Below are 21,579 nucleotides of genomic sequence, written 5' to 3'. Positions count from 1 at the left end.
GCTCATTCATTTTTACTGGAGCAGTTTTTTAGGGTTGGTACCTTGATCAAGGGAATCACAGCAGAAATGGAATTCAAACCTGTTCCTTTGAATCAAAAGGCAGCAGCTCTAACCACCACACCACCTGATAATGAAATGTATTGCTAAAATGAAAGATGGACAACTTGCACAGATGGATGAATAAACAACAATAATGACTTTATTGCTGTGCAGCCACTTTGTGTTCAGCTGCACAGCGGCGACCCTCACTTTTCTGTAGTACAGACTCAGTGCTTTTTCATGCCTCTGTTGTCTTACTGTAGCTTGTTTGTGTTGGGGGAGTGTGTGCCCAATGCTCAAATTTTGTTGCATCTTCCCCATGGTCTCCCGACAGCTAGATGAGTCTAAGGATTTTGACGAGAGGAAGATGATCCGTGCGGCCATGAGGGAGCTGCGCAAGAGGAAGCGAGGTGAGGCAGGTTGGACGCCAGGAGAGAGCACTTTTCGCTGATTCCTTTTGTTTCTCAGTCTCGTTTTTCTTATAAGAGGTTACTTTGTCTCTTCCTGGCTTTTATTGCTCATCATTTATTTCTCGTCACTCTTTTAACTGCACCTGTTTTATTCGATGGTGCCCCCTGTTGTGATGCTGCTCTCCGTCATTCTCCAGTTGTATCACTTCCTCCTTTTCTCTCTCTTCTCTGCTCTCAGAGGCCCTGTTGGGCTTCACTCAAGAGGAAATAGGTATGGCGCATTTGTGTGTGTGTGTGTGTGTGTGTGTGAGTCCGTCTGTCCCTTCGCCTTACTGTCAGTTGTGCTCACTACTTCCAAATTTACTGTTAGATGCCGGTCTTACAGATGTATGTGCCTCATGTGGCAGCCATATGGGCAGGAAAAAGGCAGAGGACAGCAGGTTTTCCCAGCAGAATGAGGATTATGGCTGCTTTAAGTCACAACAGAAAAAGCCACAAACAACTCCTACTAAAAACCGACCAAAGAAATTGGTCCTCACAAAACTACCGATCTTTCTGCTCTCCTTGCTGACCCCATGTCTCTCAGACCAGCTGCTGATTATTTATTTGGGCTGGGAGTGGAGAGCCTGTCCATCATGGTCTGCCCTGCCTGTGAAGCACCAGCCACCAGCTCACATGTGGTCCACATTTTGTTATGGTCCGCTTAGGTTTCTGGGTTGGTGATCAACCAGAGTGAACAAGGGTGAATTTGCAGTTTTTGAACACACTGGTTTTATCTCACGTGTGTGTGTGTGTGTGTGTGTGTGTGTGTGTGTTGCTTTTGTGTGGTCTGCAAAGTTGTTTTTGCAGAGCAGTGGTCAGTGGGTTCTGACCGTGTTGTCTGTTTCAAAAAGAAGGAATATGCTTGTGTCAGCTGAGGTACTTCCTCTGTCCCCACATTGGTGTGGAATGTGACGTATTTGTGTGCATGCGTTGGGACCTGGCATGGTGTGTTGCATACTGCTTGTTTAGTTGGATGTGATCAGAAAGGTGTGACCAGAGTTTGACTACAGATCAATGGGTGGACGTGGAGTTGACAATCAGTCCCATTTTCTGCTGACGGCACACTGGGATGTTGTGGTGTTAATACATAGGTTACTAGCCTCCTATCGATGTAAAACCATTGGATTTCTCTCCCCCCCCCCACCACAGACCAGCGGGAGCGAGAGAGGGAGTCCCGCCTTCAGGACCTGCGGCAGCAGCGAGAGGAGAGGTTCCAGAAGGGCCGGCCAGGAGGGGGCGCTGGTGAGGTGGTGGTGAAAAAGGTGGAGAAGTCGGCCGATGGGTCCACCCTGAGCCAGGTCACCAAGACTGACCGCTTTGCCCAGTCCAGTAAGAACTGTCCTATTCTGCTTACTTAGAGCCATTTTATTTATTTGCGGGATTTAAAAGATTGGCATCTGAAAAAGTTTGGGTGCCCTGTCTGTCAGTATTAACAACACCCACTTCAGCAGAAATCACAACCTCCAACAATTTTGTGTTGCCAGCTAACAGTCATTCTCTTCTTACCTTTGGAATTTTTTTCCCCCACTTTTCCTTCCTTCCTTCTAGTGCAGAAATATTCTTAGACCATGTTGCATACACTGCAGGTTTGAGATCTACCCATAGATTATCAGTAATATTAAAGTGTAGGGACTGTGAAGGCTGTTCCAAAACTTTAAGCCTTCATTTCTTGAAGTAGTTCGTGGTTGATTTTGAGGTATGTTTTGGGTCCTTGTCTTATACTATCCAGCATCTTTTCAGCTTAGGATTCTTCACTGACTGTGGAACATTAGCTCCAAGGATTTCTTGATATTAGACGAATCCAGCCTTTGTTCCACTCACACACTATTTCCTGTGCCACTAGCTGCCACACCACCCCAAAGCAAGTGGTGTGTTGAACACTTGAGATGTTGATTTTTGTGATGAGATCACAGGGAAGGTTTCATTCTGATGACTCTTCCATGCTTGAGAATTGTCTTCACCTTACTTGTGTTCAGTCCTAACAAGTGAATTGAGCTCTGAGAGGTTTCGGAATTAACACTACTGTATCAGTTGGAAGGGTGTCCAGACTTTTGCATATGCCACATTTTATGTTTTATTTTATCCAATCTGTGAAATTTAGTAAAGAAATTATGTACAAACATGAGTAACAAAGATTGTCATATTTGTATATTCCCTGCAGGGGTTGTGTGAACTTTTTTACACTTATAAAGAAAACATGTCACTTGACCAGGGATGCCCCAACTTTCACACACAACTGTATAATTCATCAGCACATGACTGGGCCTTGCGTGACCAGATACTGGAATGACTTGACAGTCCAGTGCATCACAGTATTATTTTTTGTAATACATGGAGCACAAATAGTCTTAAAACAAAACATTATTTCAGTATGTGAAGTGTTTTATGCATGAGAGTTTAAAAATGCTAATAACATAACTATTTTATTATAATACAGATTTGGTGAGGAAATATTGTAAACACTGTGCCATCTTCCAACGGTGGGCCATGATCATTAGTAATTTTTCTCTTGACTGGTTGGTTAACTTGTGGAATTATTAAATTTTTAAAATTTAAATTAAAAGGGATAATTTAAATATTTATAGTGATTTTTCAAGTACAGAGAAAGACCGCTATAATGTCACAACGATTAAAAATATTCACATGTATGGTGCACTGACACAACCAGTCAGTCCCATGATGAGTAATGTCATGCAGGAAGAACAGTCATGATAATATTGACTTGTCACTCATTTTCTAACAACTTGAGATCAGAATCATTGCAGTCAGGACTTTGAACACATGTTGATGGTATCCAGTGAGTTGCAGCAGCGCTGTGTTCGCATGGCCAGGTCTGATGACGGCACATACGAGGCTATACTGTGCACAGTAAGGAGCTCCATCCTCGGTATCCTGCACCCCATTGCCAGTCCTACTTCCTGTATTCCTGTGCTCCTCTAGGTGATGGCAGCCGGTCGTCCCGCAGCACCATCCTGGAGACGAGTTATGTGCAAAAGTTTGACAGTGAGTCCTAACGCATATCTTACCTGTTCAGTTGGTCAGAATTGGCAAAACTTTACAAACTAGTTTGTTAGCAGCTTTTGAGTTTTTTTGAAAATTCAAGCATTTACAGTTTTATTTTTAATTGTTTCATATGTTGTTCTTTAAAATTGTCTACTAATGAGAGCAAAAGCAAAGGGGTTGAGCAGAAGTGTTAGTGTTTTATTTATTACAACATTGTGAGAGGATTTTATAGAACTTAAACAGTGGACAAGTGTAGGGACATCTGTTTGACACTTTTACTGATGGTGACTTAATGATAAATGTGACTTTGTACATACAAACAAAAGAGATGTTGGCTCCTCATCTTCAACTGGCTAAACAGAAATAACAAATAACTATAACCTTGCATTAGGTGTGTGTCCACATTTGCAATCTTTGGTATATTGTTCGTGTCTCTGTGTTGCTGTGACATAGTGCTGTTCTGTTAATCAATCAATCAATAATTAACAAATAAACTTGGGTATCAGGAACAGAAATAGTGAAAAACAAAATACCTTTTATATGATGCTGTCTTTCTCGCTCTCTCTACGTTTCCGTGTCAGAGGGGACAGTTCAGACCAAGTCCTACAGTTACACTTCCTCTTCTTCCAGCTCCACCACAAAGAAGGTGGGCAGGTAAGAAGTCAGTGGGGCTATGTTTTGGTGGATTGTGGGGAGTAATGGGTGACCCTGTCACCAAACTGCCATGTTTACCCTGTGTTCATTGCTCTCTCCCTCACTTTGCGCAGTGTGTTCGACCGCGAAGACGACTCTGCCCACAGCAGCCAGGCGGCTCTGGAGCGGCGGCAGGCCGAGAAGCGCAAGGAGCTGATGAGGGCACAGACGCTGCCAAAGACTTCAGCTATGCAGTCGCGCCGCGCCATGATCGAGAAGCTGGAGAAAGAGAGTGGCGGGTAGGCCTAGGGGGAGCTCTGGTGTGGGGCACACTCAGTACTGACTGCATTGCTAACAGTTTTTGCTCACTTACCTGAATGCAGTCAGGGGCAGAAGTCTCTAAGTGTATATTTGTCATTTTTGGTCAATATTTTAATCATTTTAGTTGGTGTTTTAGTCATTTTAGCTGCAGTGTGTATATGTGTATCTTAATGTGTTGTACAAAACTCTTTCCCGTGATATTTCAGGCCAGCCAACCCCGCTGTGGCACGGGTGAACAAGGTGCAGCGCTCCACCAGCTTTGGAGTTCCCAATGCCAACTCCATCAAACAGATGCTGCTGGACTGGTGCCGGGCAAAGACTCGGTCCTATGAGGTGAGTGCAGGTTGAGCAGCATCTCTGTCACCATGTGATAGGTGAGCAGTGCCACACCCACTCGGGGGGAGCAAAGGTAGCTGAGTGATTAGAGCCATTGCCTAGTAATTGAATGACCCAGGTTTGAATCCCACCTCCTGCTGTAGTGGCCTTGATCTCAAGGTACTTATCCTAAATTAATACAACTTTTAAGAATGATCCAGTTGTAAAATCTTAGTAAACCAAAAGCTGTTTTGGACAAATGTGTCAACTAAGTGAATAAATAGCAGTGTCTTTTGTTATTGCTGTACCAAAACATTTGACAGACTTTGGGCACATTCCTGATTCACTCAGTTATAGTGGCCTTGTGTAATACTTCAGCAAAAAATGTGTAATACATACTGTGGGTATGAGTAAAATGTGGTATGTCTCTTCATCTGGTTCATTCTTTGACTCCATCTCCCTGTAGAATGTGGACATCCAGAATTTCTCCTCCAGCTGGAGTGATGGGATGGCCTTCTGTGCCCTGGTACATAACTTCTTTCCAGAAGCCTTTGACTACTCTGCTCTCAGCCCCAGCAACCGCAGACAGAACTTTGAGATGGCCTTCAAAACCGCAGAGTGAGTACTGGGGTCTGTACGGGTGTCGGCAGTTATCAGTTCATTCATGTTGAACGGGTACTCTACCTAAGTGGTATAGTAACATAGAATAAAACTGTCTGGCACACTCATTTACACTGACACACACATACACACACTTAGTTCTTAAATGCAAAACTTCTTCTCTAGTACTTTTTGAATCCTGATAATCAAGTGTTGCTTAAATCGTGGAAGGAATACATACATCTACAATCCACCTGCTTCAGCCTGTCAGCATGTGTCATTTGCAGTAACCAGTCAGTATTGATACATGATAGAAAGAGCCCATGTCCTGCTTGCTGTCTATGGAGAAGGTCTGAAGATTGAAGGCCTCTGATGATACAACAAATACAACAACTATACTTGCTACCAGAGTCAAGTGTCAGAAGAAGCAAAGGAATGTTGCCCTGTCCTTTCTTTTCTCTGAGTCCCAAATCTGCATAGGTTTCTCCTTGTGGACCCATTATTTCCTCAGTCTCACTGAAGATATTTTGGTGACAATGTGGAAGTTCTGCCAGTCTTGACTGTGTCTGTTCAACAGTGCTGGGAGCTTTTCTGTTTACAGGTTTTCTATAAAACTCCAAGCTACTATCAACCATGGAAGATTTTGTTTTGACCATTTAAGTTCTCACCATAATGAGACAATAGTGGCCAGGGTATAAAGAACAAAACTAGGGCATCCTCTTTCTGTAACCGAGGGGAAACCAAATGATGTAGGTCAAGAAACAGTCTTAATGGGGTTTTAGAAGGTGTGTAGTGTGTCTCTGTTGATCAGACCTGTAGGGCAGGACTACATGGTTGTTCAGTGACTTCAGTTAAATCTGTTCAGTTTGGCAGTAATTAAACTGGATAGGTTTTAAGAACTGGAGGTAACAATTGAGGGGTTCCTCTTGTTGTCCTGTTTCAGAAGTACCTTTTACCTGTATGGAGGTAAGAAAGACATCTGATTCCAGGAAAAGTCTCTTTTGAAGTAATCAGGTCCTGAGAGAGGCTGAAATTGAATCTGCTCCAACAAGACCTAGTCCTGGACTTGCTCAGTCTGTGAACCAGTAAGATAAGTTCCGCCTGAAGAAGGAGCAGCCCCCTTATCCAAGTACCTCTGTCAGTACCTCAGACTGCAGCCAGCACCCCTTCTCTAGCTCCCACTTTAGCCCAAGCTTCTTCTTCTCCAGAGAGGCTCTCCTTGTGTCCATACCTTCAGCCAAAGTACTTGGCCTTCGTTCTGAACAGCTGTTCCTTCCTGTTTGACTGAAAAGTCACTGAAGGGAGCTGTACTCCTCTTCATCCTTTTGCATCTTTCTTTCTCTTCCCCTCACCAGTGTGTGGGGTCCTCCTCCTGTCTTTGGCCTTTGAGCTCTGCACTTTGACCCACCATGAGAGCTGTTACGTGCACCTGCTCTTCAGTGAATGCAATGAGGATGATGACCTTGATGACACCAATCACCTGCATGCACCCACTTCCATGTCTTTGTAAAGCTGTCTTCTGTGAATCAGGCAGCTGAGAGAGCTCTAGTAACTCCACAGAAGATAGACTGGTAGGTAGATAGATGCATAGGCAGCTAGGGTAATATGTTGGTGATAGGTATGTAATAGATGTTATGACAGGCTGATACATAGGTTAATACATTGGTTGATAATTTGATAGGTTAAAATACGGTGGGTTGGTTGATAGATCAGGCTAAATTAGTTGATACTTTATGGAGCTCTCATGACATGTAGGACTACAAAGGCAGCTCAGAGCAAAGCACCTTCAGATTTGAATATACTTGCAATACTTGACTGACTGTTTCATAATCCAGCATCCACCAAGAGTATTCATGTATCTTGCTAAGACTCAGTAGAAGAACAGGATGAGGTCCTTCAGTGTGTTTTTAACAATCAGTCTGTCCACTGTTGCTACTTTTGTTTATAATTTTCTATATGCATCAATTTTATGTAAATTTTATGCAAACCAGCAGCAGGATTTCTTTTTCTTGTTTCTGCTCACCCCCACCTCACACTGTATTTTCTCTGAGCACCCCCACATGCTGGCCTCAGTGCACAGAACATTAGAATCACTCACATATACACACACTCATACCCACACTCTGCCTGTATCCCCTCATGGCTTTGTTCAGCAGTTCAGTGTGTGTTTGCCTACCTGGTGACTTGTGGTGCCATTTTTGTCACCATGCACCTCTGTTTTGTGTGGGACAAAACAAAGCGAAGGTGCGTTGTCTTGTGTCGAAGTCTTATGTCTCAATGCACCCTTGAAAGAAACAAAACAGAACAAAACGAAAATGGACGCAGTGTGTTCCATTTGACATTTTGTTGTGCCTCTGTGTGTATGTTTGCGTGCACTTAGCTGTGGCTCGTTCATGACGCATGTCAGCTCATGGATGAGTCTGTGAATGCAGAGAATGTAATGTTTTTGTTTATTTTTTGTGTTCTCTCCCCCTCCATCACTCCTGTTCTTCACGTTTGGCTGCTCACTGCCACCCCCTCCCCCTCCTTGACCTCCTCCATTTATGCCTGCTCCTCCATACGGCTCGGTGTCCTTCCCATTTCTCCTCGACCTTCTCCCTCTCCTTCTTTTTTTTTTTTTTTGCTCTTCCGTGACTGTATTTATACTCTTCTTTTTTCGGTTCTTCTGCACTTTCTGTCTCCTCCCTTTCTCCTCCCTTTCTCCGTGGCCCCTGGGTGGGAGCAGGAATCTGGCAGACTGCCCCCAGCTGCTGGACGTGGAGGACATGGTGCGTCTGCGTGAGCCGGATTGGAAGTGCGTGTATACGTACCTCCAGGAGTTCTACAGGGCCCTGGCGCAGAAAGGCCTGGTCAAAACCAAAAACTCCTAAGGGTGCTGCCCTTTGCCAAATGGTGAGAGTGGGGGAGGTGGGTGGCTCATCGAGGGGGTTGCCTGGGTGTGCGTGGGTGGGAGCACTGGGGTAAAACTGAGTGAAATTAAACATGACATTCATCTTGTAACATGTTCAGAAGGCTACACAGCAGTTTTACTACTTACTGAGTGTTTTAGTGTCCTGCAGCCAAAGTGCCATTGTCCTTAACTCTGTTTATCCATTTCATTGTTTGATAAATACAACATCAAGATGAATGTGTGTGGGACACCTTTTTCAACAGCAGAAATAATTGTGGTATGTAAATAATTGCTAGAAGGAATACTTTTTTAAATCTGCTTAGCAACAAAACAAAACTGGGTCGCAACAATGTAGGGACAGTGTGAAGATAGCGAGAAAATGCAATTACACAACAGAGGTACTTCTAAGTCAAAGGGTTCTAATAATTACCAGGTGTGGCTCTAAAGCTCTGTGTAAGAATATCCAAAAATGTGACCTAACTTTCCAGAGTTCATTCACGTTATCCCACAGATCGAGCATTAGCTTTTATTTTGACTACTGAGTCAACCACCTCTTTACCAGGGTAGCTTATAGTGTGGACCTTGGAAATAAATGAAGATTTGTATTCAAGATGAGGTAGAGTCCACATTCATTCACCTATCATATTCCCAGAATAAAAGTATCAAAGTACTGGATTTCATATTTGAAACATAGCTAAGAAGTTTGCAGAAATACCCCGTTGAGATATACTGGAGTAAGGTAGATTCTGCGGATGACCTTGGAATACAAAGGATATTCCTATTAATGAAAGTGGCAGTACATGTACTGTTAAAGCCTCAAGCTTTTCTAGTAAGTGGCATTAGAGCAGAAGGTAGCCTTGTGATTAAGGAACTGGCGAGGTGACCAAAACCTTAACATTGAATTTGTGCTGCTAAGCCCATGACTTAACCTGAATTTCTAAAGTTGAAATAACCGTTGATGTAAATAGCTAAAAATAGCAGGGTGCCCTCTCACCTGGGATTTTAACAAGGGTGTGTTATGTAACCAGGGAGAACAGATGTTAGATGCTGAGAATGTGAATATGGGGCCTGCTGTTGTCCCTGGATCTAGACACCCAAAAAAGGGCTTACAGAGGCTTTGGCACCAGGCCAAGGAGCCAGGAACGCCTTAAAAAGGAGTTGTTCTGTCCTGTTTGAGCTTCGTGGGGAAAAATCCTCTGTTGCCTGCCAGCTTCCTGTTGAAACAGGATGCACTGCAGCTTGTATTGATCTCAATTGTCTCCGTTTGTTTGCTTTGAAATATTATCAAGGCTTTTTGTGTTTGTGTTCTGGAAGAACAGCTGGACGGGTAGATAGCAGTATTCCAGGGAGATTACAAAGAGATTTATTTTCTAAACTTAAGTGAGTAACCTTCAAAGCAAAAATGCACCATTTAGCATTTTACTTGCAGAGGGCATGGACAGGTGAGTCTCCCTACAGCAGTTTGCTGCCATCATAACCGGAATCACACCTGTTTCCTTTGTTTTTCCTCGGGCTTCCTGCCTCTTGCCAAGTTGGCATATCCATTAAAACTGCAGACATAGTAGCGCTTTGGCTACCACCAGGCGCCTTGCTAGAGAGCAAAATGGTGGCTGTTTTTCCACTCATGTAAAGCCTGACCCCTAGAGGCCATTTAAAACATTGCTTCCATCACAGGTGATGAAGGTGGAGCCAGTGGTGGTGGTCCTGATGATGGTGCAGATGAGTTTTGAAGAATGTGGGAAACTGTTTAGTTTGTCCCTTCAGTGAATATTAATTTGAGTCTGTATTCTTGACCCATTTGTTCAAAAAACAGTCAGAAAATCTTGAGGCTAGTAATTGGTGCCCAAAAGCCCCTTACGGAGTATACCTGTGGGTTTTTTCTATATACTTACACTGTCCTGTATTTGTCCCCCTGCTCTTCCCTTCAGGGCCTTTGCTAACTGCATGCCCCTTCTGGAGGTTGAAGATATGATGATAATGGGCAAGAAGCCAGACCCCAAGTGCGTCTTTACCTACGTGCAGTCACTGGTCAATCATCTGCGCAGGTACGAGATGACCTGCCGACCCTTCTCAGACCTCTGACCTTCCCTCTGCGTCCTCTGCCTCTTCCGGACTGGGATAGAAGCAAACTTCTCCACTGCCCTTACTCCCCCACCGCTGACACACCAAGACTGATAGCTGCCTGTTCCCCCCTGGACCATATAATGCTGCCTGACTCCATCTGACTCTGTTCAAAGCAGGCAAGCCCAAGAGTGTGTGTCTCCATGTTTGTCTTTCATTTCCTTTGACAATAGAATGGTGGTCAACAAGGTTTGTTCTACAGACTTATTTCTGGATTCCATCCCTAGGTCTGGTCCACATAGTCCTGTTGTACACCTTTTTTGGATTGACACTATTGCAGATGTACCCAGTGGTAGGAGAGGCTTCTCTCTCACTCTCACATACACAGCATGCTATCCATGTAGCTGACTGACATAGAACACGACGCACCGTCCATTGCATTAACTTCACAATTAAAAATTAAAATAAAAAAAAAAAAAAAAACTTACACCCACATTATATGAAATAATAGCTGTGTTGTGTATCAGGTCTCTGGGGAGATTATGTGGCCACAGGAATATTTGTGCAAAATAATACTCCAGATGGCGTATGTAGGAAAGTTTAAAATTTAAAAAAAATATTTAATTCTTTATTTTCATTGGCCCCATTTTTTGAAGAAACGGGGCACTTTTTATTATAAAATACTTTTTAAGATGCTGTTGGATTAAAGTTTGAACATGATGATCTGATAGTTTGTATATGGCTTAAGTCTACACCCTGGTACTGTTTCTCTCATAACTTATCAAATTTGCATGCTTTTTAAAATGCACCTTTACTTGAATTTTTTGTAAGTTATTACTACTATTTTTATTCAAGTCATGCATAAGCACTGGTATGGAGAGATTTTACCCATATTTTCATCATGATGTGTAATTTTTTTGACACCAGTAGATACTGGCTTTAACCTGAGCTCACCAGAGGATGACGACTGAACATGACCAGTTCTTGTCTTCCAGCAGCTGAGACCACAGAATTGCAGACACTGCTGTTCTTGGGTGCAGATCCATGTTAAATTTTGTTTTTTGTTTCTGTTCTCTCCATTTCCAGATGAATCAAATAATACTTGTAACACCTTGATGTTCTGTTGTTTTTAATTATTGTTGTACATTTTGACAATATTGTGTATATTTTTTTTTTTCTTTTCTTTTATGGTTTCTCAAATGGCACTAGTTGTGAATGCGAATGCTGTTCAAATGCAATTTGAATTGTAGCGTCCAGGGTTTTAGTATTTTGAACCGAGATGAATGGATGGTAATTATCCCCAGGTCTTAAGAACTTCTACGTGTTACATGCCCTCACACCTACTGGTTTAGCTCCCAAAGCCCAGATACTGGGCTGTTTCCTTCAGTCCTGGCTTCCCATTTTTGCCCAGACCCCTCACCCCCACCATTCCAGCCAGAGTGGCCCCTATTGGCAGGTCCCATAAATCCATCCCTTCTCTGCCGTCAGCTTCCCATACATGCGGCTGCCTGTTCCTACTCGGTTTGCCTGGTCTTGCTTGGGTTGTCCTCTGTATGTTTTGTTTTTGCTAGTGTGTATTTTTTTTTTTTTTTTTTAAAAAAAAGAAAAAAAATCAGTTCAGACCAATAGCTATTGCCTGATTGTTTTAGGGTATTATTTTAAATTGTATCAGTTTTTGTTCACTTACGTGAGTCAAAAGTTTCTTTACGTTCTCACTACAGCCCCAGCTTCACAGGAGATTGGGATTCATTGTAGCGTTTAAGGTCAGTATGGAGAATAGAGATTTATATTAATAAAAAAAAAATCTCTCAGGGAACAATTATTTTATAGATATGCATTATTTATTTTTGACTGCCGACCCATCCTAGCTGAACATTACCTGTAACTTTATTGGTATCTGGAATCAGATCAAATTTTTCTTGCTTGAGTGAAAGATACATCAGTGTTAAGTTTTGGATAAAATTGGCTTTAACATAATTACTTTTGAAATACTTTCCGTTTTGGATTGGATGCTGCTGTTGCGCAGCAAACAAAGGACCCACCTTGTGGATAAGGCTGTAGAGGGGTAAAGAAAGGCATATTCCATGTTTTCTGCTCTGATTTTCCTTGGCACCTCTATCAGTCTTTTTTGTATGTGGCATTTAAAGTGAAATAATAACAGAGGAGTGTTGCCAATTATGGCCTAAGAGGACAGCTCAGGAAGAATTCCCTGGGCCTCTTCACAGCTGTGAATCATTTCCAGATAGGGGTGCAGTCAGTCGGTCTGTACCTGAGGATGTGGCAGCCAAAGGGCTTCTGTCAACTAGTGTGACCTGTACATACCAGCTTCAACACATTTCTACAATATAAAGACAGTCACCACATTTATGTGACTTAACAATTAAAGTTATTTTAAGAAAAAAAGCTGATGCTTGGATCTTGGTTACATGGTTCTTCAGTGCAGTTAAATTTTTTTGTAATCCCTCAGCCTTATTGGACTAACAACAACTCTGAGTACGGTCTGAAATATTTAAGCCAATGTGTGAAATGCTTGTGCAAGACGCATACAAAAAATCTGTGGTAGGTAGGTGATTTTATTTGAGAGACTTTCTCTGCGTGTATCACTCAGGTGAATCTGGCCCCACCTACCAAAACATGCATTATCGGTCCCTGGCCAATCAGTTGATTTGCAGCTCAGGGCGTCATTTGGTTACTTGGCAGGTAGAGGGCAGCAGAAGCACAAGAGCAACAAATGCAGAGAGACCATTTTTCAGATAATTAATTAAATTTGAACACGAAATAAAACAGGAGGGTTGCTGGCTTGCAGACCTCTCATTATGGCTCTGAGTTAGAGGTCTGTGTGCTCCGACTCCAGTGTGTCAGAAGTGGGTGGTGTCTCTGGAGTTGGACTGGGAGAAGACTGGGTCTGGGGCTCCCGCTTTTCTTCCCAGGGGCTGTCTTTAGCTGGCGAGAACTGGAACTCCTCAGGAACTGGGTCGTCCTGGTTGGCCTTCTTGTAGAAACCAAGCGACTTCAGCAGCTCGTTGATCTCAGCGCGACTCATGTCTGACAGGGGGATGCGCTTTGAAGAGGGGAACACAAAGATGAGGCACCCAATTCTAACCTGACTACATTACCCACCCTTTCATTATGAATTTCATAAATTGTATCTGCATCTTCTCAAGGAGTATTTCCTACTTTGCACAAAGTAAAAATACAGCTATTGGTGTTCACTGGAAATACAGGAAGGTTAGACTGTAAATCATGACTTAAATGAGTAAACAAAGAGGTGGAGTGGTATCTTTTCTTCACACCATGCTAGATAGTTAAGTTCAGTAGCGCTGGTGAACTGAAACGGAACGAGTCTGTACTCACATCCAGCTCTTCGTAGTAGTGACTGAGGAGGACGAGTTCGGGGTCAGCCCCTGGAATGTGCTTCATCACCAGGTTGTGGCTAGGTGACAGGTCAAAGAAAATTGTGTAAAACCCCTCTTTACCACGCAGGTCAATCTGTGGCTGAACAAAGTCAGGATCTTCCACATCAGTTCTATAGTTTTACTATGTTAAACCTCTGTAGGGCTCCTCATTGCTCTTAAGTTCACATGGCCCATGTTGATTGTTTAGATATGAGAAGATACACAAACATACTGTCCTAAACCGCTTGTCCCATGTGGTGTCGCGGCAAACTGAAGCAACACAGGGTGCAAAGCTGGAGGGGGAGGTGGGACACTCAGGACAGGAGGCCAGTCCCCCGCAAGGCACCCCAAGCAGGACTCAAACTACAGACCCAGCAGAGAGCAGGACCTGACCAAACCCACTGCGCTACTTCGTGCCCCCCCCCCCCCCCCCCTTATGAGAAGATACAGTGCCTGATAATATAGATCTCTTCTTTTATCTAATCTACACCCTGTGTTCCCAGCTCCCCCCCCCACTCAGAGTGGACAAGCAGGAAGTGGTTAAGAACACAGTAAACAATAAACCTGAATCAGTTAGTCAGTTTAGCAAACAAACTGAGTCAGTTTAAGTTGCTCTAGAAGCTTTTCTGTAGGAGGTATAAGAATTTGCCCTGAATCTGTCCAATAAAATATCATGCTGTATAAATAAGAAAAACTATAGGTTACTTTCCTTTAAAGTATCGTGTAAGTAGGGTGTGTGGTCAAATGTCAGGTACACAGTTTTTCTAAATAGAAATTTAATTTTTAACAAATCTGGGAAACTGGATTAAGCTGTGACGACCATGAGCATGTTCTCCAGGCACACGCTCAGAATGTTGACTGCTCCGTGTTCATGCACCTGGTCCTGTAGCCTGCAGAGAAACGTGCTTCACGTGGAGGAGCTTCACCTGTCACCCTGTTGTCACTTTGGAATTGAATTTCCAAGCATGAAGCTACTGGGACAGCAGATGGTGCACTGGCTGGAGCTGCTGCCTTTCCATTCAGAAGACCTTCATTTGTTCATTCAAAACAAAACTTTCACTAATGTCCCTTAATGTGGATATTATTGTACTGCCTGGGAAGTCCAAAGTAATTAATTTTATACACATGTCGGTAATTTAATGGAGTAATTCAGAATAAGTATTTGTGTAGGAACAGCAGGAGGATCTCAAACTGGCAAGCCAGGTCCTTAACTACTATGTTATTTGCTGCCTTTGCTGGAGCTCTGAATGACCTCTCGTTCTGTATGAGCTACCTTCGTTTTTTACGGGCTCCTTCCAACACGTTGCCAGCCTACAAAAAATGAGGTGACGACATACATGTGCATTGCGGAAGGAACTACTAGGGCCTCGTTACGGCGCACTCTGTCTATTGTATGCACCGTGGCGCTAACAGGAAGGATACTACAGAGGGATGTCTTGGGTCACAAAGGCCTTGACCTGTATGACAAGGAAAGGGTCAGATTAATACCCACAATGCATTTCAAAGTTGTAACCTCATTTAAATGGCAACGTGAAAAAATACAGCAGTACCTAAAGTGTTCTGTCTGGGGAAAAAATAGGTATTTCTGTCTATGCAATGTGTTTTATGGCCACAGGATTAACATATTGAGAAGTGCAGTTACTTATGTAGGCAGAAGTACAAAATATTCACAAAAAATATATCAGTTTTATAGCACAAAAAAATTTCATGCAAAACATAAAAAAGGACAGCAGTGTATTACCTCCCTCAGCCGGTTGAGCTGTCACCCCCCGCAGCTCTAAAGCACAAAGGAAAAAGAGCTTTGTAACAGGGGATAACTGATGTTATAATAAATATATGAATAAATAGGGCGCATCGTCATTTCTGCCACCTAAGGCACCTTTCTCCACTCTGATGCTCATGAGAGAGCAGAAGTCAGACTCCAGGGAACATTCCAGATCTCTTGCAGGAAACATGCCTGGCTCAACAGCCCTGAATATTCAAAAGCATTTACATCATTTACTAAATATTTGCCTGTTCAGACACATTTGGAAGACACACACATTTTCTGAACCCCTTGCCCCATATGGGGTTGCAGGGAACCGGAGCCTACCCAGCAACACAGGGCGTAAGGCCGGAGGGGGAGGGGACACACCCAGGACAGGACACCGGTCCATCACAAGGCACCCCAAGCAGGACTCGAACCCCAGACCCACTGGAGAGCAGGACCCGGTCCAACCCACTGCACCACTGCACCCCCCTATTTGGGAGACAATCTTTGGCAATGAAAAGACCTTCATGACTATTTTGCTACACTGAAATGCTACGTGTTAATGACACAAACAGCTGGAAGTGCAGTTTACCATCTGTATATTTATTATCCAAATAAAATGTTGCTACATGTGATGTGAGTGGGAAAGTGGTTGTGCTCCTCACACATCCTGAACATGCATTTCCCTTACAGATTATTTCCATATGGAAATGGAATTGCACTGGGATGTGGTTTGTGTTGGTGAAATCCTGCTGAGGATTCCAGGGTGGCATGGTGGCACAGTGAGTAGTGCTGCTGTCTTGCAGTGCCTGGGTGGTGTGAGAGAATGTGGGTTTGATCCCCACTCAGTCTGTGTGGAGTTTGCATGTTCTCCCCATGTCTGTATGGGTTTCCTCTGGGTGCTCTGGTTTCCTCCCACAGTCCAAAGACAGGTTCCTCATAGTGTGTGTGTTCCACTGATGTATGTATGGATGAGTGACCCACTGTAAGTAGTGTATCTAGCAGTGTAAATCACTGCAGTAAATAAGGTGTGGGGGCTCATAACACTACAACTCATTGGTAGTCACTTTGGAGGAAAGCATCTGCTGAATAAATAAATGTAAAAGCCAGCAACTGGAGGACAGGAAATACTGTGGTTTCTTTACCCCTGTCTCTGGACCACTTTCCTTGTGTCCCCAGTGTGGACAATCACAGCCCCCTCTGGGGTGTAAGTCATCACCTTGTCTCTGACTCCACTTTCACTCTCCTGTGCATGTGTCTCACATGTCTGTCACTGTGTGGTGAGACATCAGGAAACAAGCATTTCATAATAGTTCTAAACTCCTAAGAGTTCCTTGCTGCCAGGGACCTGTTTTCAGGATGTAAATATTAAAAACAAACAAAGGCAAGACCGTTCCTTCATGCAAATAATGTTAGTTCTGTGTGATGACAGAAAGGCCAGTTTTGGGCCCTAATCATTTCTATAATGATCAGCAGTTAGTTACCAACCCAAATTAATTAACTATAATTAACACTATCCATGTTTTTTCCTATCTATATGAGGTTATTGATGCAATAACCTGAACAAGTCAGATCTTTGTTTGCAAAGATACGTCTTGCACTTGAAGATCTTGTCTTCACAGCTGTTCTTTGAAGGGTAATTTCTTGTTGGATTTCTTGACCGTTTGTCCTTCCATTATTGATTATTGATACAAGATATCTAGGAGTCCTGTTTATTCTCCATCAAGAATGAAATTATTTATTTTACCAGCTGTCAGTTGTCTTGCTCTTCTTCACATTAAGGTGCAGACCCACTTTGGGGTGATATTCTTTGATGGTGATTTTTCAGATCATATTCGCTTTCAGCCAGTAACGTGGTTCTGTCAGCGTGGTGAAGCTTGTTGAGTCTGACACCAATTTTCCCACCTGTTTCCTTCATGTAGTCCTGCCTCTCCGATGGTTTTGTTCTCAACAGGTGTAGGGGAAGTACGCTCATGGACAAGACTGGTAGACAGAGGGATAGGTGGACCCAGTGGCGGGAACTTTTAATGAAGAACACCAAAAAGGCAAAGCAGAATTGTAGTCGTGGGGCAGGCAAGGGTCAGTCGAGGGGCGAACGTTGCTCCAGGGACAAAACAGCAGCCAAGGTTTCATTCAATTCTCATTCCAGGTATGGCTTTAGTCTCCACTGAGTGATCTTGAGTCCAGTCTCGCTGGTGTGTGCGATCAGAGTGAAATTAATGAATAAGAAGACAGCACATTTATTTCTTTACAAGATGCTTTTCTCCAAAGTACTTGCATTTTTGCTGAGATGTACATCGCTTTGGAGAAAAGCATCTGCTAAATGAATAAAGGTAAATTAACTCTATGTAGTGTTCTGAGCCCACACACCTTATTCACCAAGGTGACTTACACTGGGTCACTCATCCATACATTAGTGGAACACACTCTCTTTGTCACTCACACGCTATGGGTGAACCTGAACGGCACGTCTTTGGAGTGTGGAAGGAAACCGGAGCACCCGGAGGAAACCCACGCAGACACGGGGAGAATATGCAAACTCCACACAGACTGGGGATCGGAAGAATCGAACCCACATCCTCTCGCACCACCCAGTGCTACTCGCTGTGTGTGTGTCCCTGGCCCGGTGGCACAGGGAGGAGAGCTGCTGTCTGTTAACTGATCCCCGTGGGGGAAACTCGGGCTGCCACCTCCACCCAGATGCTGTACAAACACATATGGACTAAAAGGACTTATTTCCGTGATCGTGTTCAATCTGTCCCACCCAGCAGGGCACCGCAAGGCGGTAACGCCAATTCCTCGCAGCTCCGACTCTCTGCCACCGATCCTCCGCTATTATTTTTCTTATTTACGTGCCGCTTCGACACTTATCGGACCCCTACACGGATGATCGCACTCGTTTCGGTCCCAGCTTTTGACATGATGTAAAAAAGAGCGCGTTAACTTAATCATCATCATCATCGTCGTCGTCGTCGTCATCATCACCACATCCCGCTAACGGGGAGTGTCACGAGCCATCTGAGCTCCAGTGACATGAGGGTCCGGACCTTCGGTTCCGGGATGTCCTACCTCCACCTTGGCTTTGGCCAGAGCCTCCAGCTTCTTGGGGTCAAGCTCGTAGCCCGAGACCGAGTGCAAGACTCCGCACAGCAGCAGCAGGAGCCACATGGTCGCTCCCGGGTCCGCGTGAACGTCCGCCGTGCGACTCCGATCGCGCGCCACGAACACCGGCGTCTCTTCGGGTCCAGCAGGACGGACACGAGGATGCAGAACCGCGGCCGGGACTCGGGGATGATGGTGCCGATGAGCCGCTTTGTGTCACGTCCGGGATGGCTGCCACGTCAAACAGCCCCAGCCCTCACATTGTGGTGCGGGGAGGAGAGTGAAATATGAGCAGGTTCGAGAGCGCGCGCAAACAGCGTCGAGCGATGATCAGGAGCCGCACGAGGCGGGGTGTCTGTTACACTGCTCTAACATCAGTAACATTCATTCAAATGTCGCCTTTGTTTGTCCCAGGCGACCTAAAGTATAGGATAAACAACTTTACCATGATTTTCCCATTCATACTAGAGCAAGGTTTTCGGGTAGATGCCTTGATCAGGGGTACTGCAGCAGGGCGGGGGATTCGAACCTAAAACCTTCACATTGCAACCGATCAGTTGTAACCAGGACACTACTTGTTACCGCGCAGTCAATACACACTTTTAAAAAACAATAAAACACCCATAGGCAAGGCCATTGAAAAGCAAGACATAATATTAATACATTAATACATGCACACATGGAAATGTGCATACGGAAATATTTATAAAGCTCAACTTTTTTGTGCTGTACACGTGAAAAAACAAACGGTAATTTGTTGCCACGTAGTAGAACTAAAGGGTTTAATTTCAAAAGTAATAAGTTGTAAGAAATTCACCTTGAATGTAATCTTTGTCCTTTTTTCAGAGTGAGTTATTCTGATTTTGTTTAGTCATTTCTAAACCATAATTATGGTAAATCGATGACTAGAGCAGTGCTGTAGGTCTGTGTGCAGAATGAAAAAATGATGTCCAATCCACCTATAACCCCTGTTACACTGGGTGGTCTGTCGGTGCCAGTGTGGTGGGATGAACACTGAAGAGTGTCAGAAAAATCTCTTTCACACCCAGCTCTCTCCTGTTCTCCTGTCTGCTCCAGAAACATTCAGTACATTATGATTATGCCTTTAAAAAAATCCTGCTTTTCAGTTCTATATTCAGCTAACTGTGTAATGTATGCTGGCAAAAAGGATGGTACTGGACTAAGTTAGTGCACCTTGCGTGTCTGCAACTGACTTTCTGTGGGTGTAATACACTTTTATTTACCACGAGTTGTACGTCGTTTCGGAGAAAACCGTCTGTTGAATGAATAAATATAGGAATAACTAATAATTACATTTACTCATTCATTAGCAGACGCTATTCTCCAAAGCGACATACATCATAGAAAATACACACACACACACACACACACACATTTTCAGAACCGCTTGTCCCATACGGGGTCACGGAGCCTAACCCGGCAACACAGGGCGCAAGGCTGGAGGGGGAGGGGACACACCCAGGACGGGACGCCAGTCCATCGCAAGGCACCCCAAGCGGGACTCGAACCCCCGACCCACCGGAGAGCAGGACTGTGGTCCAACCCACTGCGCCACCGCGCTACCGCACCCCCCCTCACACACACACACATTTTCTGAAAATACAATTTGTGCAATTATTAACCTTTATGCAGCTTCCTTACTTATTTATTCATTTATTTATGCATGTATGCATGCATACATGTATGTATGTAGGTATGGGACAAGCAATTGAAGATTATCTGTAGGATGATTTTCAAATTTATACAAGTGGGTTTTTCCACCGTATCGACTTAGGGTAAATACGGTATCGTTCGCTGCTCGAAGGCGCTGCTCCCCTAGCGGTAGGAGCCGGTAGTGCACTGTCAGTACTGTTTGCAGTGGAGTCTCGGTACTGACATGGGGGTAGTGGAGAGGGGGGAGGTTGCGGAGTTTGAATGTTTCGTCCGTGTTTTCACCCGTTGCGCCCCCCCCCCCCCCCCCGACCCCCCACAGGTGCACGGAAGAAAGCACGGGAAAATTCATTTCTTGCCTCGGGGACTATGCAAGTGCTCATGGTTCGTCCCGGACTCAAAATGGCACTTCCATCTACACATAGTCAGTGTAGGATTTTACACGAGCAGGTGCGCCGTAGTAAAGCGGACTGTGTGATACGAAGTAAAGAGCAGTATGAGAAGTGTTGAGTAAGAACCTGCTCTCTGTGTTTCCCCAAATCGTGAGAGACCACTGCTTTTTGCTCTTACATAACAAACCCCCCGCAGCAACGAAAAAGTGGAGTATTTATAGCACGGCGGACATGTCTGAAGCGCAGGTCCGCGCCTTTCCAGCGCCTTGACAGCTCCGGGGTTCTTTATTTCTCGAGAACAGCACACGCAGCGCAGACCGAAAGCCTGTCACAGCTTTATGTGACTGACGTGAAAAGGGCGGCCGAATCGTACTTGATGATCTCGTGTGCGCTCACGCGCTAGGACCGGTTTCCCGCAGTAATTGTCATAAACTGTAACAGAAGCTATTTATCCGCGCATTTCAAACGAACACCTGTATTTCTATCTGAGCACAAAGCGGGGGTGAGCTCAGGATTTTTGCCGTTTCAACGACACTGTAGCGGCGTTCCAGTTCCTGCCTCTCGCACCTCCTCGTCATTGAATAACCTTCGTTGGCGTCGACGCGCGCGCTTACGGCTCCGCGAGGGGAGGGACGACCGGAGCGCGCGGCGCCCGGCGCGCTCCATCAAAGACCGCCCTCTGCCGTGGGAGCTGCAGATCCGTAGCCAGACCGGGTCACGGACGGGGAAACGGAGGAAACGAGAGTGTCGCCGAGGATCGATCCCTGTACGTCGGCTGTGTTCGTTCATCACTCACTGTGACTGTCCCTGCTGCGGTAGAGGAGCGCATGCATGGTGAGGGTCGCACGGGCACGAAGACGGCGGGTGCAGTGACGAAGTATGATGTTGTGACGATGTGATGTCATCGACGGTCCTGTCGATGCCACGCGTGTGCGGCCGGTGCGCGGAGCTGTGT

General features: G+C 44.6%; 2 protein-coding genes across 5 annotated transcripts in view; one reads left to right on the top strand and one right to left on the bottom strand.

The window, feature by feature from the left end:
- The window catches only part of smtnb (smoothelin b), a 64,139-nt gene extending 52,234 nt beyond the window's left edge, over positions 1–11,905 (top strand). For all 4 annotated transcript variants that reach the window (XM_018749020.2, XM_018749019.2, XM_018749021.2 and 1 more), the window contains 9 exons: positions 374–449; positions 1,641–1,820; positions 3,432–3,494; positions 4,076–4,148; positions 4,262–4,426; positions 4,655–4,781; positions 5,230–5,381; positions 8,089–8,255; positions 10,182–11,905. In XM_018749020.2, coding sequence (XP_018604536.2) covers positions 374–449; positions 1,641–1,820; positions 3,432–3,494; positions 4,076–4,148; positions 4,262–4,426; positions 4,655–4,781; positions 5,230–5,381; positions 8,089–8,233 — 981 coding nt within the window. In that variant the 3' untranslated portion in view covers positions 8,234–8,255; positions 10,182–11,905. The remainder of the gene's footprint in view (positions 1–373; positions 450–1,640; positions 1,821–3,431; positions 3,495–4,075; positions 4,149–4,261; positions 4,427–4,654; positions 4,782–5,229; positions 5,382–8,088; positions 8,256–10,181) is intronic.
- Positions 11,906–12,300: 395 nt separating this feature from the next.
- selenom (selenoprotein M) lies at positions 12,301–21,307 on the bottom strand. Its single transcript, XM_029246286.1, has 6 exons — positions 21,239–21,307; positions 18,529–18,816; positions 15,451–15,486; positions 15,132–15,166; positions 13,669–13,747; positions 12,301–13,375 (listed from the first exon to the last, which is right to left on the bottom strand). The coding sequence occupies exons 2-6, from the start codon at positions 18,625–18,627 to the stop codon at positions 13,142–13,144; spliced, it is 483 nt and encodes a 160-aa protein (XP_029102119.1). The 5' UTR covers positions 18,628–18,816; positions 21,239–21,307; the 3' UTR covers positions 12,301–13,141.
- Between the last annotated feature and the right edge of the window lie 272 nt (positions 21,308–21,579).

The sequence above is a fragment of the Scleropages formosus genome, chromosome 19 (assembly GCF_900964775.1).
Source record: "Scleropages formosus chromosome 19, fSclFor1.1, whole genome shotgun sequence".
NCBI classification, from domain to species: Eukaryota; Metazoa; Chordata; class Actinopteri; order Osteoglossiformes; family Osteoglossidae; genus Scleropages; species Scleropages formosus.
Note: the sequence above shows the minus strand (reverse complement) of the source record. Positions and strands in the feature narration are given on the sequence as shown.